Genomic DNA, 17,995 nt, shown 5'->3' with positions numbered 1-17,995 from the left:
TTCATAATGGTGTTGGAAGTAATCGCAATACTGTTAAGGCCACTTTTGAAAAGTTGCAATATCGCATGGTACCTTGAGAGTTAACCTGTGGGGTTCCTCACGCGTTGCTCTTGTTTGCTATGCTCTTTAAAATATATGTGAAGCTTTTGGCAAATATCAGGGGATTTGGAGTGAGGTGTCAAGCTCTCCCTCCATCTTAACCAGATGAGGTAGTTCAGATGCTTCACTGTAGCCTGGAAGTGGTAATGAGCGACTGAAACTGAATTGAGACAAGATGTAGACACTGTGTTAGACGTTCTTGTGTCTGGGAAGTAAAAACAGCTTGTGCTGGATAAGGTTGCACTGCCCTGTAAGGCAAGGTTTACCTAGTTGCATGTTACTCCTTAGTCCATTTATGTCTCTTGAGTCCCAGGAGGCCTGGGTAGCTCTGTGTGTCAGTTTCCAACTTGGGCTGGTTCACCAGCTGCTACTGTTCCTGGACAGGGATATCTCGGCTACAATGTTCCACAGTTTGGTAACTTCCAGATTGGACAATGTGTTCTATGTGCAGCTGCTCTTGGAGATGGTTCACTCTCCTAAATTGCAGAGAGTCATTGTCAGGCAGTGTAAACAGTACTCAGCTAAACAGAATGGTGATCTGATTTATTTGTAAGGCAACTGCTTGAGTTCATAAATAGCAGTGTCATACCTGGGAGAAGAGCTGGAAGGAAATTGGAAGCATGTGCAAATCAGGTAATGCAACTGCCTCATTTGTTGACATAAAAACAGATTTCCACCTAACACGAGTAGGAGGACAAATCCCTGAAACAATACTATAATACAATGTATCATTCAGCACGTGGAATGTCTGGGTGATGTCTGCTGGTGCTGACTATTTGTCACCTAGCACAACAAAGTCTTTAAGTGACTTGCAACTGATTAAGAGCCAAAAAAGAGCATAGCATGTAATCAAAACAATATGTTACACCATTTCAATAACTCATAAAGAATGCTGCAAAAAAGAACACGAACTTTAGCAGCAAGAGCATTTCCAACAAGTACGCCATCAGCCAACTTATAGGTTGGGAGAAAGTGCCTGGAAGAAAGGTTTTAACTTAGCAGTGACACAATGTTAATGATTGTGCCAAGCAGAGGTGAGAGCATTCCACAGGTGGGGAGATGCAACCCAAAACATGCTTTCCTTTGTACTCCAAATCTCCCTCAGGGCATCCAGAGAAAGTGCTCGCGCAACAGCAGTTCTTTCCCTTGCATGCTCCCAAAATCGGGGACCGGGTGGGGCAGGAAGGGAAAAGTGCCTTAGCACAGCACTTAAGAAATCACCACCTGCCTTCTAGAACCTGTTTGAAGTGTTAGACGTACAGAAACCAATTTCAGATTCTGCCACTCATTTAATTGATAATAAATTCTAGGCTTAAGCTATCTTTGGTTTGAGCAAAAGCATTTACAAATTAGTTCATACACCAAAAATAATGGGAAAATATAAACTTAAAGCACCTGACTAATGGGTCTTTCCTCCTCTCTTGGCTGGGAAAGGGCGTGCCAATTGGAAGGCTGGCAGTCCAAATCCGCATGGCAGGGTGAGCTCCTGTTGCTCTGTCCCAGCTCCTGCCAACCTAGCATTTTGAAAGGACGCCAGCGCAAGTAAATAAATAGGTTACCGCTGCGGTGGGGAAGGTAAACGGCGTTTCCGTGCACTCTGGCACTCATCACAGTCCTCCGTGAGCCAGTAGCAGTTTAGTCATGTTGGCCACATGACCTGGAAAACTGCGGACAAACGCCGGCTCCCTCGGCCTGAAAAGCAAGATGAGTGCTGCACCCCATAGTCACCTTTGACTGGACTTAACTGTCCAGGGGTCCCTTTACTTGCCTGGGAAAGCACTACATCTCAGGTCAGCAGGAAGCTAATCGTTAATAAAATACATGGGACAGGATCCAGCTAAACCATTATGCTAGTGCATGGGTAGGCAACCTAAGGCCTGGGGGCCGGATCTGGCCCAATCGCCTTCTCAATCCGGCCTGCGGATGGTTCGGGAATCAGTGTGTTTTTACATGAGTAGAATGTTTTTATTTAAAATGCATCTCTGGGTTATTTGTGGGGCATAGAAATGTGTTCATATTTTTTTTCTTTTTCAAAATATAGTCCGGCCCCCCACAGGGTCTGAGGGACAGTGGACTGGCCCCCTGCTGAAAAAGTGTGCTGACCCCTGTGCTAGTGCAAGGACTTTTAGCTGTGCAATGGAATCTCCCCACCTTCTTCCCTGGCACCCCTTTAAAATTCACTCCGGAGGGTTGGGGAAACCTTTACCATTTCTTGCTTGTCCCATGTAAGGGCTTGAATTTGCTAGCCGACCTAACCGGAAGAGTCTGCGACCAGAAGGAGGAGGAGTATCAGGAAGAGTGGAATAAATTAAATGATTATCTAGTTAAATTTGTTAAGTTAAATTAACGGAAAATAGCATGCAGATACTTAATTGGCTTAGGATTTTATTTATGTTAAGTGATGAATTTATATGTTTAATTCCATAAGGTGAAGATTTAAGGATGTTAATGTTTAAGTTAAATGTCATAAGAACTGGGATTTGGAAAACCGTTAAAAAGACATGCAATGAAATTCAACCAAGGGGAAGAGAGGAAGTCACTTAACAAAGTTAATAAGTGTAATTTTCAATAAGGCTATGATTTATGTTTGTTTGTCTTGTATGTTTGTTTGTTTATAATATTGTGAAAACTAATAAAAAAAATTGGGAAAAAATGAATTTGCAGCTGAGCTGAAGTAGTACTTTTTAATAAAGGGTGATTACTCAGACAATGTGTTTCATTGGCATTTAACTGATGATTAGTAGGGGGGAAATATTTAAAGGATAGGGGTTTTTAAAAAGTAAGCTATATCCCCCACCCCAAAAAGGACTTAATGTCCTATATATAGTAATGTGAAAAGACTGGAGGAGTGTGGTTTCTTCATTCCTTCCCCACCCACCCATGGGGGCCATGACCAGCACTTCTGAGCTCTGCCCTTTCCACTTGGGGGCTAAGGGTGCACTTTGAGGGGCGAGTCCTTGCTTATGAGTAGAATATCCAAATCCTTGCAAACTGCAAAATTAGGAAGTGCCACTAGGTGGTAACATGTAGCAAGAGAAGGGTTTTGTAGCAATCTAAATAGATGGGGGGGGATGCACAGCTTCAGATTTAACAAGAAAATTGCCACCATCCCTTTCTGCTTAGTAAATTTATACAGTGAAGCACTAAGAGTGGCTCAATTTGCCTAATTCAATGACACAATATCTGCTTCATTCAAATATTTCTGAGGAGGGGAGGAGGCAAGATGATCGCACTTTCTTTTAAGTCTCACCCCCCCCCCACACACACTTAATTTTAATACTGTTTTTAGAGGACTATCCTGTACCCAATCGCTTGCAATTAAGCTGCACTGGGACGCGGGTGGCGCTGTGGGTTAAACCACAGAACCTAGGACTTGCCGATCAGAAGGTCGGCGGTTTGAATCCTCGTGAGAGGGTGAGCTCCCGTTGCTTGGTCCCAGCTCCTGCCAACCTAGCAGTTCGAAAGCACGTCAAAGTGCAAGTAGATAAATAGGTACCGCTCCAGCGGGAAGGTAAACGACGTTTCCGTGCGCTGCTCTGGTTCACCAGAAGCAGCTTAGTCATGCTGGCCACATGACCTGGAAGCTGTACACCGGCTCCCTCGGCCAATAAAGTGAGATGAGCGCCACAGTCCCAGAGTCAGTCACGACTGGACCTAATGGTCAGAGGTCCCTTTACCTTTACCTAAGCTGCACTGAACTCAGTGGGACATACTGCTGAATGGGAATGCATAGGATTGCATTGTTAACTGCCTATTCACCTTATCTCTCTCTTTCTTTCTTACTTTTACACCCACCCCTGTAGAATTAAAACATGTCACACTGCCCACACCCAACTTTATGAAGCACATTTCTAACTTCTTGGAACACACTTCTAAAAATGGTTTGGAGATTACATAGGTTATCAACGAATTCCCCAAATCTTAAAAACAGTTTGGCAATGAATCTTCGTCCTGATTCTAATTTCAGTGTGTGGTCAGGGCTGAGGAAAATGAGGGACAATTTCTGCTTTAATAAATTTCCCAGTAGTGATGTATGGAAGTGAGAGTGGACCATAAAGAAGGCTGATCGCCGAAGAATTGATGCTTTTAAATTATGGTGCTGGAGGAGACTCTTGAGAGTCCCATGGACTGCAAGAAGATCAAACCTATCCATTCTGAAGGAGATCAGCCCTGAGTGCTCACTGGAAGGACAGATCCTGAAGCTGAGGCTCCAATACTTTGGCCACGTTATGAGAAGAGAAGACTCCCTGGAAAAGACCCTGATTTTGGGAAAGATTGAGGGCACAAGGAGAAGGGGATGACAGGACGAGATGGTTGGATGGTGTTCTTGAAGCTACCAACATGAGTTTGAACAAACTGCAGGAGGCAGTGGAAGACAGGAGTGCCTGGCGTGCTCTGGTCCATGGGGTCACGAAGAGTCACACACGACTAAACGACTAAACAACAACAACAACTGGTCTGGCAGTTGAATCTTTCTTCAACACTGGTGATACAGCAGCTTTCTCCACTGAGGCTGGAGACAAGCTGGCTAACTTAAGGGGGTCAGGTACATGGCTTGGCTGTAGAATGGGTTAGAAATCTGATGCAGTTTGCATTTACAGTTCCTCCAACCTAATTCATACTTGTCAAAATGGTAAATGAATCAAAATGTAACCAACCTTTGGAATTTGCACTTTTTCAAATTTTGCAGTGCACTTCACCAGTCAAGTAATGTGTACAAAAAAAATGTGTATAGAAAGGTAACGTGTGCATAAGAATACACATAGGTGAAAACATATTATATGAAGAGATAATTGCTTTGTAAAAATGTGAATATTAGGCAAATGTGCATGCAAACACATGTATATTAGGATAAATTTGCTGGTGAATTTTCATTAGGACTTGAACAGAATTGCAATTGATGGGCAAATGGAGAACTGAACTGAATATCAGAGAAAAAAGAGAAAATGAAATTGACAGATTTGCCCATACTTATTTGGCCCCCACAACTTTGAACGTCTAGCATTCCCTGCCCCATTGCATTAACCTCATTGATGAGAGCACCATAAACAGATAAGTGCAGAAATGGCATTAGTGGCAGATTTCCTCCCTCGGTTTTGTAGGGGTTTCATATTACTTTTTCCGGCATAGTGATCAGTATGTTCATTGGTCACTAGCAAGTTAAAAACTGTGAGAATGGCCACTCAGTTTATTTCGGCTTCCTGACCAACATTGAAATGAACCTTGTCTAGAGTCATCAAGAAATCTTGGTTTAAATCAGCCAAGATGCATAAATTCATATGAATGTTTTCAGATGCAAATGTGTCATAGTAGGCAACCTCTTAGAAATATATATTTTTTATTCTCTGTGAGAAAAAAGAGGGGAAATACCACGTTAAGAAGGTGCTACCAATTGTAGTTTTATAAGTGTGTGTCTGTTGCTACCCAGTTAATTGGGCGAAAGATTCTTCCCTTGCAGGGACTAGATAATTATCGTGGCCCCTTCCAATTCTACAGTTCTATGATTCTAAGTTCCCAACCCTGACTCAGCCCCAATACACCATTGTAACTTGCTCAGCCTAGTGCAGTTGGCTGGGCTGAATCTGGTTGTGCTAAGGATGGTTTAAGCCCCCAAAAGGGGCATTCTGGGTGTGGCGTGACCAGACGGGGCCTTAGGCTGAATCCTAAACCCATTCAGCTCTGTTATATGTCCCAACACAGAACAGCATTTTAAAAGCTTGTTTTCTGCGATCCAGGCTTTGGCAGAGTAGCAGTAGCCCCTTCGGATCTGGTGTAACTTTACAACAGCTTAGCTTACGCTGGCTTGCTTGATGTCTGCTTATTCTTGCGCTTGATATTGCTCCTTTAATATTTGCACTACTGGAAAAACCTGATTTGAAGACAAGTTTCTGAAATGAAGTATCTGCATTTTCTTTCTGGATGCAAGTATTATTCCTGTTGCTCCCTTCTCCATCCTAGTTTTTGCCTTGATCAACATATTTTTATATTATCAGCCGTATCCCTGCCCATTTATTTGTTATCATGTTGTATCTTTTAACATGTATGCCTGAGGGGTAAAACTTCTGATCTTTGTAAGCTACCTCGGGAACATTTGTTTTAGAGTAGGTAGAGCTAATGCACTCATGTTCATGGGTACAAGCTATCTCATGTTCCAACAGTGCTTTGGAATCCAATCTATTTTTTTACAAAATCTTTCAATGTCATCTCTCTAGGATAACTGTATTAATGGCAGGGATTTTGGTATGCCCTCTTGAATGAATTGATTTTAACAATTCTGTCAGACAGGGTTAGTTACTTTCCCAATGCTTCTAAGCATATTACTGGAACAAAACTCCAACATTTGATTACAAATGGCTCAAAAGTTTGCTTAATGCAGCAAGCTTTTGATATTACAGATTCACAACATACATTTAAAGCACACACATTTAAAACACATGACTTCCCTTAAAGTCATGAGAACTGGGGCTCCCCCCCCCAGAGTTATGATTCCCAGCATCCTTAACAAAGCTGCATATTTTATTTCACTTATATCTTATTTTTATTAGACTCATACCTACCAGTAAAAGCAAACTTTTGAATTACGTGAAGCCTCATAATAGGCAAATAATAATAATATTTTTGAGTTTTGTGTAATAGAGAAACTAGAATTTACCATATGCTGTTTCAAGATAAGGCATTCTATTTGTTTGGTTACCAGCAGCATTATTTTAATTTAATTTATTACCTGCCCCTCACTCTAAGGTCACAAGGCAGGTTACAGCTATTTAAAAGCCTACAATAAAAAAAATGCAATCACAACAATATTACCTTTTAAAAATAAACATTGGAAGTGCAGGAAAACAAAGGGCAAAATCTGTTGACCCTGTACAGATAGATATACAGTATGCTTGTCAAGTTCTACAAACGTTAGGATTTTTGTTTTATTTTTTCAAAATGAAAGTTTGGAATCAGGATTATGGTTCATCTAGGGTGAAGTTGCCCACCGGATGATACAGCTGGACTACAGCTGTGCTGCCTTGGGCTGGTGGGAATTGGGAGTGCAGCAATATCTGGAGAGCACAAGGTTGAAGATAACTGCCTTATTGCTTAGCTTGGGGCTTAGCAATGCAGCTGAGCCCATGAGTTACTTTTTGTAAGGTCTTTCAGCTTGCCTTCTAGGTCAAAAGCCCTCAAAAAGGCAACTTCCATAGATGATGCTTCTATCAAAAACAGAGCAAGACAAATGAGGCAGAATAGACCCGAGGAATTGGGGAGCCAGCAACACGTAATGTTGGTGAAGTCCTCAGACCCTCCAAGTGTCCCTATTTTCCAGGGACAGTCCTGGATTTACAGAAGCTCGTCCCGGATTCTGATTTGATCCTGGAATGTCTTGCTTTTCCTTAAGGTGTCCCTCTTTTCACCAAAGGTTTGTTGGAGGTTATGGTAGGATGTCCCTATTTTAAAAGAAATAATTTTGATTAAAGATTTTCACGAATTACAAAAGAACGTGCAATGTCTCTCTTTTTTGTTGTTCAGATTATAAAGCCTTTTGGTTACGTTCAATGTAAGACAATATGGTATCCGGAGATGTTTTAGGCCGGGTATGGAGTTATGTGACCCCAGACCAGTCTGAAGGCAGCCCTGTATAGGGAAGTTTTTTAATGCTTAATTATGTTTTTATATATGTTGGAAGCTGCCCAGAGTGACTGGGGCAACCCAGTCAGATGGATAATAATAATAATAATAATAATAATAATAATAATAATAATAATAAGTGCTTTTTCTGGGGGGAAATAGGGGAACTCACCATGAAGTTTGTTTTATTTCTTGTGAGCCCATCTGCACTGCTGCATATAACCTCCACCCCCAAGCAGTGGCTAAATGTAAAATGTGATTAGTAAACTCAAGCAGACAATCATCTGGATTAGAAATGGCCACAACTTTATTGATTAAAGATATAGATGGATTTCTGGCTCAGATATCTGTTCCAGACCCAGCAGAAAATAATAATAATAATAATTTAGTTTTAACGTTCCTACTCAAAAAAACTAATAATAATAATAATAATAATAATAGAAGAATACAGTGTCCATATTTTCATTGGAGAAATGTTGGGAGTGTGTTAAGTCCTGAGAACTGAGGTGTTTTGAGAACGAGCGTTTTGCATGTTGTAAAAATGAATGAATGAATGAATGCATGATGCGCACAGACCAGGCAAAAATAAGCCAAAATAAACTCTTAAAAGGCAGAAAGCGGGTAAAGGCGGCCACACAGCCGTCTCTCAACCTGCCCCTGACGCCGGATGAGGAAGGGGACGGGACTTTTGAGCCGCTTCCCTTCTCTTCACCAGCGCGCCAAGAGCCCTCGAGTGGCGCCTTCGAGAGAAGGCGGGAATAAATCATCGTCAGGATGCAGAGCGCGGAAATTGCTCCACAAGCTCGCGTGGAGCCGCCCAAGTTGCAAGTCGGGGGTGGGGGGGCAGCCTAGGGATATCGATGGGAGTTTGCCGCCAAAAGTGTAAGCCCCCCCCCTTTTCTTTATTAAATACCCCCACACGCCGCGACTTATAAGCCTCCCTCAGACACGCTCTCTCAGACACGCATCAGCCGGGCAAGGAATGGCCTGGTGGTCCCTTCAATTTTGGCCTCCTAAGAGGGAAATTTTTATTTTTATTAAAAACCCCAGTTCTCAATTCTACATTGGGGGGGGGGGTGCTCGAAGGCTTTTGGCGGGAAACGGGCGAAAACCCCCGGGCAAGTTGCCTGCTCGCCCCCCCCCCGTGGCATGAGACCTTGCAGGATGAAACTGTAGGTGACGCGGTTGCTTTTAAAATCGGCCCTGCTTCTGCCTCGAATCAGCATTTTCTCGGGCCGTGGGTGGACTGAAAAAACCGTCCCTCTTTTTTTTATGCACAAATTCCCCTAAACCCAAGGCAGAAGGGAGAAATCCAGTTTCACGTTCTCCCCCCCCCCAAAAAAAAAGAATAAGGGGAGGAAAAGGGTGTACGCCATCCTCCTTCCGTGGGTCAGCGGTTTCCACAACGCTGAATTTTATATTCTTATTTTTGTTCAGTTCCACCTCATGCATGGGCTTTCTGGGTGGCTCCCTATCCCTATTTGCTGCCTCAGTTTCCCCATCTGTAAACGAGTTTTATTGCAATGCGCTCCCCCCCCTTAAGTGGGGGGGGGAAAGTGCTTAGAAGCCCTTTTCTCTCACAAAATGGCTCTTAACGGCGCCTTAAGAGCACGGGACGAGCGGCTGAATAACCTAAAATTTTAAAAGCCCATGAAAACAAAAGAAGAAAAATGAATGGCGGGGAAGGAGGGAGGAAAGGAAGAAAAGAAAACCTCCAGAGAGTGCGCGCGGGGGAAAAGCAGGTTTGCCGCCTTTCCCCCCACCGTGGACCACCCACCCTCAGACCCCCCCGAAATGCGGGTGCAAAAGCAAGACGCAAGTCGGAGGAGGCGAGCGAGTGCAAAGACAAGGAGAAAAAAATGGGTTTGTTTGTTTCTTCCCTCTCTCTCTCTCTCTCTTCCCCCCCTTTTCTTGAATGAACGGCGAGGTGGGGCCAGAGGGAAGCCGCCCCATTTGCTGAGCCCCGGAGCGTGAGAGCGGCTCGCCTCGACTCTCCGCCCCCTTGGGCTTCTGCATCGAGTGCGCTTCCCCTGCCCCCGGGACCTCCCCAACAGCCGCCGGAGCGCCGAGCCGAACGCAGCTCAGCCAGCGCATCCAATCTGCAGCCCGGGCTGGAGAAGGAGGAGGCGCCTCGTGACTGGGAAGCATTGCGCGGCTGCCCGGGGTAGCAAGGGCAGAGGGGGGTGGGGTGGGGGGGTGGCGGCCAGGACCAATTAATACCTCTGAGACACGCCCCTTTGCCTCCTGGGATCTCTTCCTCCTCTCCCTATATATTACACACACGCGCGCAACACAAAAAAACCCAGTGTTTTTATTTTTTGGTGGGGGGTACTGTATTTTCCTCTCCCCATCCGGAGTTTAGCAGTAGAAAAGGTGGTTCATTCCAGATTTGCGCGCGCGCGTGTGTGTGGCATCTAAGTGGAGGGAGATCCGCGTCTGAATGAATTTTTTTTTTTAAATAAAAAATCTAAACAGCAGGGATTTAAACATGAGGTGTTTTTTTATGATGCTTTTCAGAAATTTCCTCGTTTTCGTCCTGGGGCTTTTCCTGAAGTTCAGCGGCAGGGATTGCTGAGACTTGGGGCATAGCTTTGGAAATGTCATTCAAACGGGAGCCTTGTGAGTCTTTCTGGAAATCATAGCAACTCAACGGTATCTGAAGATCTTCCGCACTCTTCCCTTATTCTTTTTCTCCCCCCACCCCACTTTTTTGGGGGGGAATCATCAAAGAAACTACTGCATTTCATTTTTGTAGAGGACCTGAGACTGTTTGGATTTATTTATTTATTTTCCGTGCAAGGAAACTTGACAGAAAAGTAGATTTATTTCAAGTAAGTGTTTTGTGTTTGTTTGTTTTTTTCCACAGGCAATTTGCTTTGGGTAACTTTATTTCATTTGGTGGTGGTTGGTTCCCTTTAAGCACTGGTTGAGGGTCTTTAGTTGAATGTGCTTTGCATGAATTTGCATTAGAGGTTGCTCTGCTTTAGTAAATCACATATTGGATGTCAGGAGGTTTTTTTTGTTTGTTTGTTTGTTTGGAATGTGTGCCCAGCAGTCTCCTTCATTCATGTCCTAGTCTATAGCAGCATGTAGGATGGGTGTGTGTGTGGATGTGTGGAAATGCACCTGACTTTGAATAAGCATCTGATTTTCTTATTTCAGATGCATTTCAACACAGAGGACGGAACGTCTCTGCAAATACGCTTCATAATAAATATTACATGTGGAATACAGGACTGGCTGCATTTTAAATCCGGTTTCCACCGTGCATCGCAAACTGAGGAGGGAAACACTGGGAAGGCGGAAATACCTTTGAGACCCTGAGGACTCCCCCATACCTCAACCAATGGAACTGCATAGAATAAAACAACTGGATTATATATAAACACTGGCACTTACTATTACTGGCTGCTTTATTTTTGGGGGGGCGGGAGGGGGGGACACTCCATCCGCTTCTGCATATATATTTTCCCTCCTTTCCCCTACTCCTTGCTATAAATGATGGCTCAGACTGGGATAAGAGGTTACGACACAAGAGAGATAGTGCAGACCTACATCCATTACAAGCTGTCGCAGAAAGGATATGACTGGGTTGCCAGTGAAGACAGAGAAGACCTTCCTTCTCCTCCTCCTCCAGATCCTGCTGCTGCAGAGACCTTCCCTAACCTTTCTAGGCTGGCATCACATCCTTCCGAGCTGCCTGTAAGTAACGTCGCCCCGGCTGATGGACCGCAACCTGTGCCACAGGTTGTCCACGCAACTTTACGTCAAGCCGGGGATGAGTTTTCGCGGCGTTACAGGAGGGACTTTGCTCAGATGTCTGGACAGCTGCACTTGACCCCGGTCACTGCCAGAGCTCGCTTTGCGGCAGTTGTGGAAGAGCTCTTCCGAGACGGGGTGAACTGGGGGAGGATTGTGGCGTTCTTTGAGTTCGGTGGCATGATGTGCGTGGAGAGCGTCAGCCGGGAGATGTCGCCCCTTGTGGACAATATCACAGTGTGGATGACCGACTACCTGAACAGGCACCTGGACAACTGGATCCAAGACAATGGAGGCTGGGTATGTTTTTCTCTGTGTTTCCATTTTCAAATGCGTTCATTGCCACTATTTCAATATTACACCTTACCTATGTGCTTGCAGTGGGGGTCAAAGCTAGCTTGCCTGGCTAGCTGTTTTCCAAGCGTGGTTGTCGCCAGTAGAATTCACGGACTCCGGTACTTAATTGTTTCTGGCAGTTTGCTTGTCCTGGTCCAAAATGTGATAACCGCTTACCATAGACCTGCCAGGTGTTCGATAGAAGAGGACCTACACTGTATCATTCCTATCTCCAGTGCGCCAGACTTTAAAAGTCAGTTGCCGTGTTGAAAGTAGATGTTTAAAAACTGAGGTGTTTCAGCAGTGATAAAGTTCCCATAAATCTCTCTAGCCTGTAGGTGACTGTGTTGCGCTTTTCTCTCTCAGGTTACAGTGAGAACTCCCCATCTTGTTTCAATCAAGGTTTAATCGCTGATGTCATTCATAGGTTGTGTGAAATTTGCTGGTAAAATGAGGTCACAGTTTAAGCATGAGAGAGGAAAACTAATGATGAGGGGGAAGCTAATTCACGTCATGTGTGGCCCATTTCTTGGTTGTGCTTGCAGAGAAAAAATGCTACTGAAATTGTATTATGACTACATAGCACAGTGGAACCCTCATTATCTGCACCTTGTTTATTTTAGACCATGTCTTGCACAAGTGTGTGTGTGCATGTGTTTGCATGCGCGCCACAACCCTTGCAGGTACCCCTCACAACACTTCCATTGTTTCTGTTTATCTTTCTATTTGGGAGAGAAATGAAATTCTACATGAATGTCTTTGCATATGGTGCACAATCAGGTTAAGCAGGTGACACTTGTATTGATGGGTAAAGTTTTTACAAGAAGGAAAGCAGATATATTTACATATATATATTTATAGCAGCTGATATAACGAAATAAGTTTTTTGTTTACTTTCTTCTAAAAAAATATTCTCTAGTGTTCTTTGAAGGGGAAAGAAGAAATGAACACCTTTTAGGAAATCTGCAGATAGGTTTCTTTTCGTGACCAGTTCTTGGAAAGTGTAGGGCTTTTGTTGTGATTGAGTGTGGTTCTTAAAGAAATTGAAATCTGCGTATAGAAATTAGTGATGGCAGAGAAAGTGGAAGTGTTCTGGAAGGGTGAACTCTGCCATATGAAGATCATATGCTGTCTTTTCACCTGTCTTTAACAATGTACCCTAATCCTTTTCCGTCTTGAATAAGTATCTCTTTGCACATAATTGTTTTATGAATCAGTTAACCAGTATGTCTCATCTTTAGATTAAACCAGTGATTCTCAACTGGTGGGTTGGGCTGCAGACACTAGTGAGGTGTCCTCATGGTAGAAAGAATGGAGTTGTAGACAAAGTAAAACTAGAAACACAGAGGTAAAGGAAGGGTAACTTTTGTGTATGAGACTGAGACCAAAGGGTGGGCTTACTTTGTTTATGAACTTACGCTTCATAAATAGTCAAGCCATGTTAATAATACATACCCCCATTTTCTGTTGTTGAGAGAGACAAAGATATATGCTATGCAAATGTCTCCTATTATTATAAAAAAAGAAATATAAATCATTTTAAAACAGAGTACAACCTAACATTGACCTATTTTATTCATCCAACTGTGTAGAGAGTAGTAAGCTTCCATATTACTCACAAGGCTGCCTTCACACCAAAGTATTTGGAAAGGAAGGAAAATCCATTTTTTAATCTCTGCTGTTTTTTCTTGTGGACCTGCACAACCTCTTCTCTCCACCTTTTGTTGCTAATGGATGCGCCACCTTAGTTTTTACCTCAATAGATTGTTTCAGTGCCAGGAACCTAATACCATATTTTGTACCTCTTAGCAGAACTTAGGGCAAACAGATGGACATTGCCTTCAGTGCAACTTCAGAGCTCTTAATGGGATGCATATTCTTTAGAGATGTTCCATGTATTTGCAGGAAGACAAGCTGGTGCGCATATTTAGGATCAGGATGCATGTATGTGTATCAAGTGCATCAAGTGCATCTGCCACATCAAGTGGTAACTCTTACGTGTGAAGAGGCCACCACAGAGGAAGCTTCTCCTCACATCACCTCAAACACAATTCTCTTTGGTTCGCACATTTAGCTGCCAGCCACCAGATGCACAGTAATCAAATGATACACATATATATGCATGTTGGACTGTGCCCTAGTTTTGCAATAAATGCCGTCTTTCAAAATAAACTCTCTTTATTCAAGGAAGCTTGATGTATTCTGGAACAAAGAACATCCTTTAAATTAAACGTATCCAGAACTGCTATATATACTTAGTGTGCCTCAACTCTATATTTTGGAAGTGTTTTTCTCCTAGAGAGCAGTTCTTCTTTTTATTCTTCCTTCCACCCCAAACTGGTTATTATTCACCAGAGGAAAGAGAAACATGTGACTCACTTTCTGGGTGGCACATGAGAACACAAATGATTTGCATGCCAGCTATAATACCGCAGTATTGCTCTTGCAAACAAGACATAAATCACAGTAGAAACCTAATATGGACTGCAAGGCACTAATATGTAGCTTTCCCTGTATTCAGTAAATGTACGTTTCCCGACCGGACAGTTTCGTTTTAATTTCCAGTGTCTACCACCTACCCCCAAATATGCTTATAATAAAGAATGACTTTCTTTTGAAGTGATGAAAGCAGACAAGCTGTTCATGAATTAGGAATCTGACTTGATCTGAAAGGTGATTACCTTTGGGCAAACTTGTATTTTTCTTGGAAGGCACTTTCCTCTGCAACTGAAGTGTGGAGATGCTTGAGTATACTGCATGTCGGCAACTCTCAGAGTGCTGCTCTTCAGAGCCCAGCATGTGGCTCTTCTTAAGGGTTTGAGGTGTTCCAAAGGGGGGGTGGGGAAGTAACCTTAAAACCAACAGAGAAATACATTTAAGCATATTTATGCAGTTAAGTGACAAGTCTACATTTGTATTAGTAGCCTGTTACATGGGGGGATGGGACTCCTTGTTTTTGCCTGCATGTATGGCATAGTCTTCGGAACATTTCTTAGCTGGAAGGTATTAGCTAGAAGATACCTGCATGCTCAGTACCTAATACTTTACTTAGGTTGCAGTCCTCAAAACACACCTACTAGTGAGCAAACAGCCCTGCCAAATCAGACAAAAGGCATGTCGAGTCCAACACTTTTCACACAGTGACAATTCCTATGGGAAACCCACAAGACAGTGTTGGTTATTTGTATTGGTTTCAGATCTCATTGGGGTATCTTTTTTATCTACTGATAGTCATCTCAGTTCTTTAACACTGCTCCTTAAATTGCATCATCCATGCACAAAAGGACAATGCCAGCTGGTTTGCAGGAACCCCTAAGGCTTGCAAACTTAAAACAACTCAGGTGGGAAGAAGCCCAAAGACAACTGTTGGCCAACTGTTGGGGGGGGTGTGTGTAAAACTTGGAACAGGAGATGGAATGGATTGGCCGGAACACTGAATAGAAGCCCTCTACAGATTTTGGTGGAGTCACCACTTGTTTGCTTTCTGTAGCACTTTGGTGAATGCAAAGTTCTTTTACCAAGCAACAACTAGGTGGAATAAGTTAGGCAACAAAGCCAACATTTATACTGTGTCCAGAGCCACCATCTATTCTGTCTTTGGAATAGAATTTTGGCATGTTGAGGAGATATAGCTACAGGAATTTAGGTAAGGTTTCCCTCCAAAAAAATAGTCCTGGGAATTGTAGGTTGGTGAAGAATGTTAAAGATCCTTTCGAACTGCAGTTTCCTAACATTGTTGTGGGGCTTTTCCATAGGAAATTTTCAGGTTTGTATGTTTTGTTAGGAACAATGTATGGTTTAAGAAAAGTCTGGCAGCTTCCACTTGCTAAATTAGATTATTCTCCAGAACACCAGAAGATTTCCTATACATTTATGTACGGTGGGTTAAAAAATCCAATTCAGAAGTTTTCCAGAAATCTCACATCACTTCTTCCAAGGTTTCCTGGGAAGAAAGTGTGACTAGTAAACCACTTGAAGATAGTACAGTGGTACCTTAGTTCTCGAACGGCTTGGCTCCTGAACAAATCGGCTCCTGAATGCCGCAAACCCGAAATGAGTATTCCAGTTTGTACAGGTTTTTCGGAAGCTGAATGTCTGACGCAACGTCTGCGGCTTCCGATTGAGTGCAAGGAAGCTCCTGCAGCCCATCAGAAGCCACGCCTTGGTTTTCAAATGGTTCTGGGAGTTGAACGGACTCCTGGAGTCGAACAGACTCCCGGAATTGATTAAGTTCGACAACCAAGGTACCACTATAGTGTAGATACGCAGCAGCTAGAAGTTTTGGACACCTGCAGCCTGGATCCACAACTGGCCCTGCATCTTTTGTTTCCTGATGATTGTGCCATTTCTTTCGAGGTGACCTTTCAGCACCTCCAAAACTCATTGGAAAGCTGTTGAAATGCTTCGTTCTGCATACAGTGCTGCAACTCTATATAAAAAATATTGTTATTGTTTCTGTTACTATGTTGTGCGTTTTTTGGTGTTTTTATATTGTAAATCACCCTGTGATCCTTGGATGAAGGGCAGTATAGAAATTAAATGATTGAAAGAGTAGAGTAGAATACAATACTGTACACCTATCTTTGTAACATCTCTAGGTGGGTCATTCTGCATGACTTGGCTTTCCCCCCAGTGTGTTTCACATGTCTTGGACCACAACTCCCATGATCCCTGATCATTTGCCATGGTGGCTGCAGCTGATGCAAGTTGTATTACAGTGGTACCTCGGGCTAAGAACTTAATTCGTTCTGGAGGTATGTTCTTAACCTGAAACTGTTCTTAACCTGAGGTACCACTTTAGCTAATGGGGCCTCCCACTGCCGCCACACCGCCGGAGCACGATTTCTGTTCTCATCCTGAAGCAAAGTTCTTAACCTGAGGTACTATTTCTGGGTCAGTCGAGTCTGAAACCTGAAGCGTCTGTAACCTGAGGTACCACTGTGTTTATATATTATTCATAACCTTTGCAGTTCAGTCCAAAGGTTCCCAGGACAGCAGCACACAAACAGTTTATTGATACAGTGGTACCTCGGGTTACATATGCTTCAGGTTACAAACTCTGCTAACCCAGAAATAGTACCTCGGGTTAAGAACTCTGCTTCAGGATGAGAGCAGAAATCGTGCTCTGGTGGCACAGTGGCAGCAGGAGGCCCCATTAGCTGAAGTGGTACTTCAGGTTAAGAAGAGTTTCAGGTTAAGTACGGACCTCCGGAATGAATTAAGTACTGAACCAGAGGTACCACTGTATTAACCAATGTCACACAAAAGGCATGGAACCAATACATACCATAAGCTGCAGTCTGGGAGCGGGGTGGGGAAGCCCAGTTCTTAAATTGGGCATCTCCAAAGCCTTGAAGGAAAAAAACACTGATGTGTTTTAACTTAGATAATGTTGGGGACAGGTACATCTCCACTGGGAGGGAGTTCCACATCCGGTGGGGAGGTCCAGCAATAGTAGAAAAGGGACCTGCTCTGCCAGACAGTAAACTACAACTGTCAATGGAACTACAAGCAGATCCTCTCCTACAGATCAGCACAGGTCAGCAGGTAATGGAGAGGTGCTCCATTCAAACATTTGCCCCCCCAGCTGTGTAGGGCTGTATATAGAACTGGGCGCAGTAGCAGACTCTCTACCAGTGCGGAGCTTTAAAGGCTGGTGGCACACAATCCATTTTTCCAGCTCCAGCAAGTAAACTGTCTATTCTGGCTGCCACATTTCGTGGTCCAAAAAACATCCGGAGGGCACCATGTTGGGGACAGCCGGCTCATTCTGATCAAAGGGAATTAGGCTTTTAACAAAGACATGCATTTTTATAAGCAACGGCCGTGCTCGGATGTGCTTGTGGGGGGGGGGGGAGGAGAGAAGCTCTCTGATGGAAAAGTGCCTTTTAGAGTCATATGCTGATCCTGCTGACTTTTATGTCTGGCCTGTTTTTACATGCTTTTATTCCGCTGTTACTAAACTGTAGTTCTCTTTTTGTTCCAGTTGACTGACTGCCTAATGTGCTCTCCAACTTTCTGTTGTGCTTTCTAGTCACTGACGCACGCAGTTCCAGTCTCCTAAATGTCAGTGGTCACAGAGTACCAGAAACCCTTCAGAAACGGCAGCCGTAACATCAGTTTCCCCCTCTTCTTTTCCCCCATCTTAGATTGTAGCTAGATAATTGCACACAATTGTCTGTGGGAC

The 17,995-nt window shown here is 43.5% G+C and overlaps 1 protein-coding gene across 4 annotated transcripts in view; it reads left to right on the top strand.

The window, feature by feature from the left end:
- Positions 1–9,767: 9,767 nt before the first annotated feature.
- Positions 9,768–17,995, top strand: part of BCL2 (BCL2 apoptosis regulator) — a gene marked incomplete at its 3' end in the record, with an annotated part of 209,876 nt that continues 201,648 nt past the window's right edge. Inside the window, exons 1-3 of one of the 4 annotated variants that reach the window (XM_082234482.1) lie at positions 9,768–9,877; positions 10,231–10,544; positions 10,876–11,772. In XM_082234482.1, the coding sequence (XP_082090608.1) occupies positions 11,212–11,772 (561 nt within the window). In that variant the 5' untranslated portion in view covers positions 9,768–9,877; positions 10,231–10,544; positions 10,876–11,211. Of the gene's footprint in view, positions 9,878–9,898; positions 10,545–10,875; positions 11,773–12,174; positions 12,244–17,995 lie in introns of those variants that run through there. The other 3 variants (XM_082234484.1, XM_082234483.1, XM_082234481.1) reach the window with 3 other exon arrangements.

Source organism: Podarcis vaucheri, assembly GCF_965113315.1.
Source record: "Podarcis vaucheri genome assembly, chromosome: 8".
NCBI classification, from domain to species: Eukaryota; Metazoa; Chordata; class Lepidosauria; order Squamata; family Lacertidae; genus Podarcis; species Podarcis vaucheri.
The sequence above is the reverse complement of the archived record's forward strand: the minus strand, read 5'-3'. Positions and strand labels throughout refer to the sequence as shown.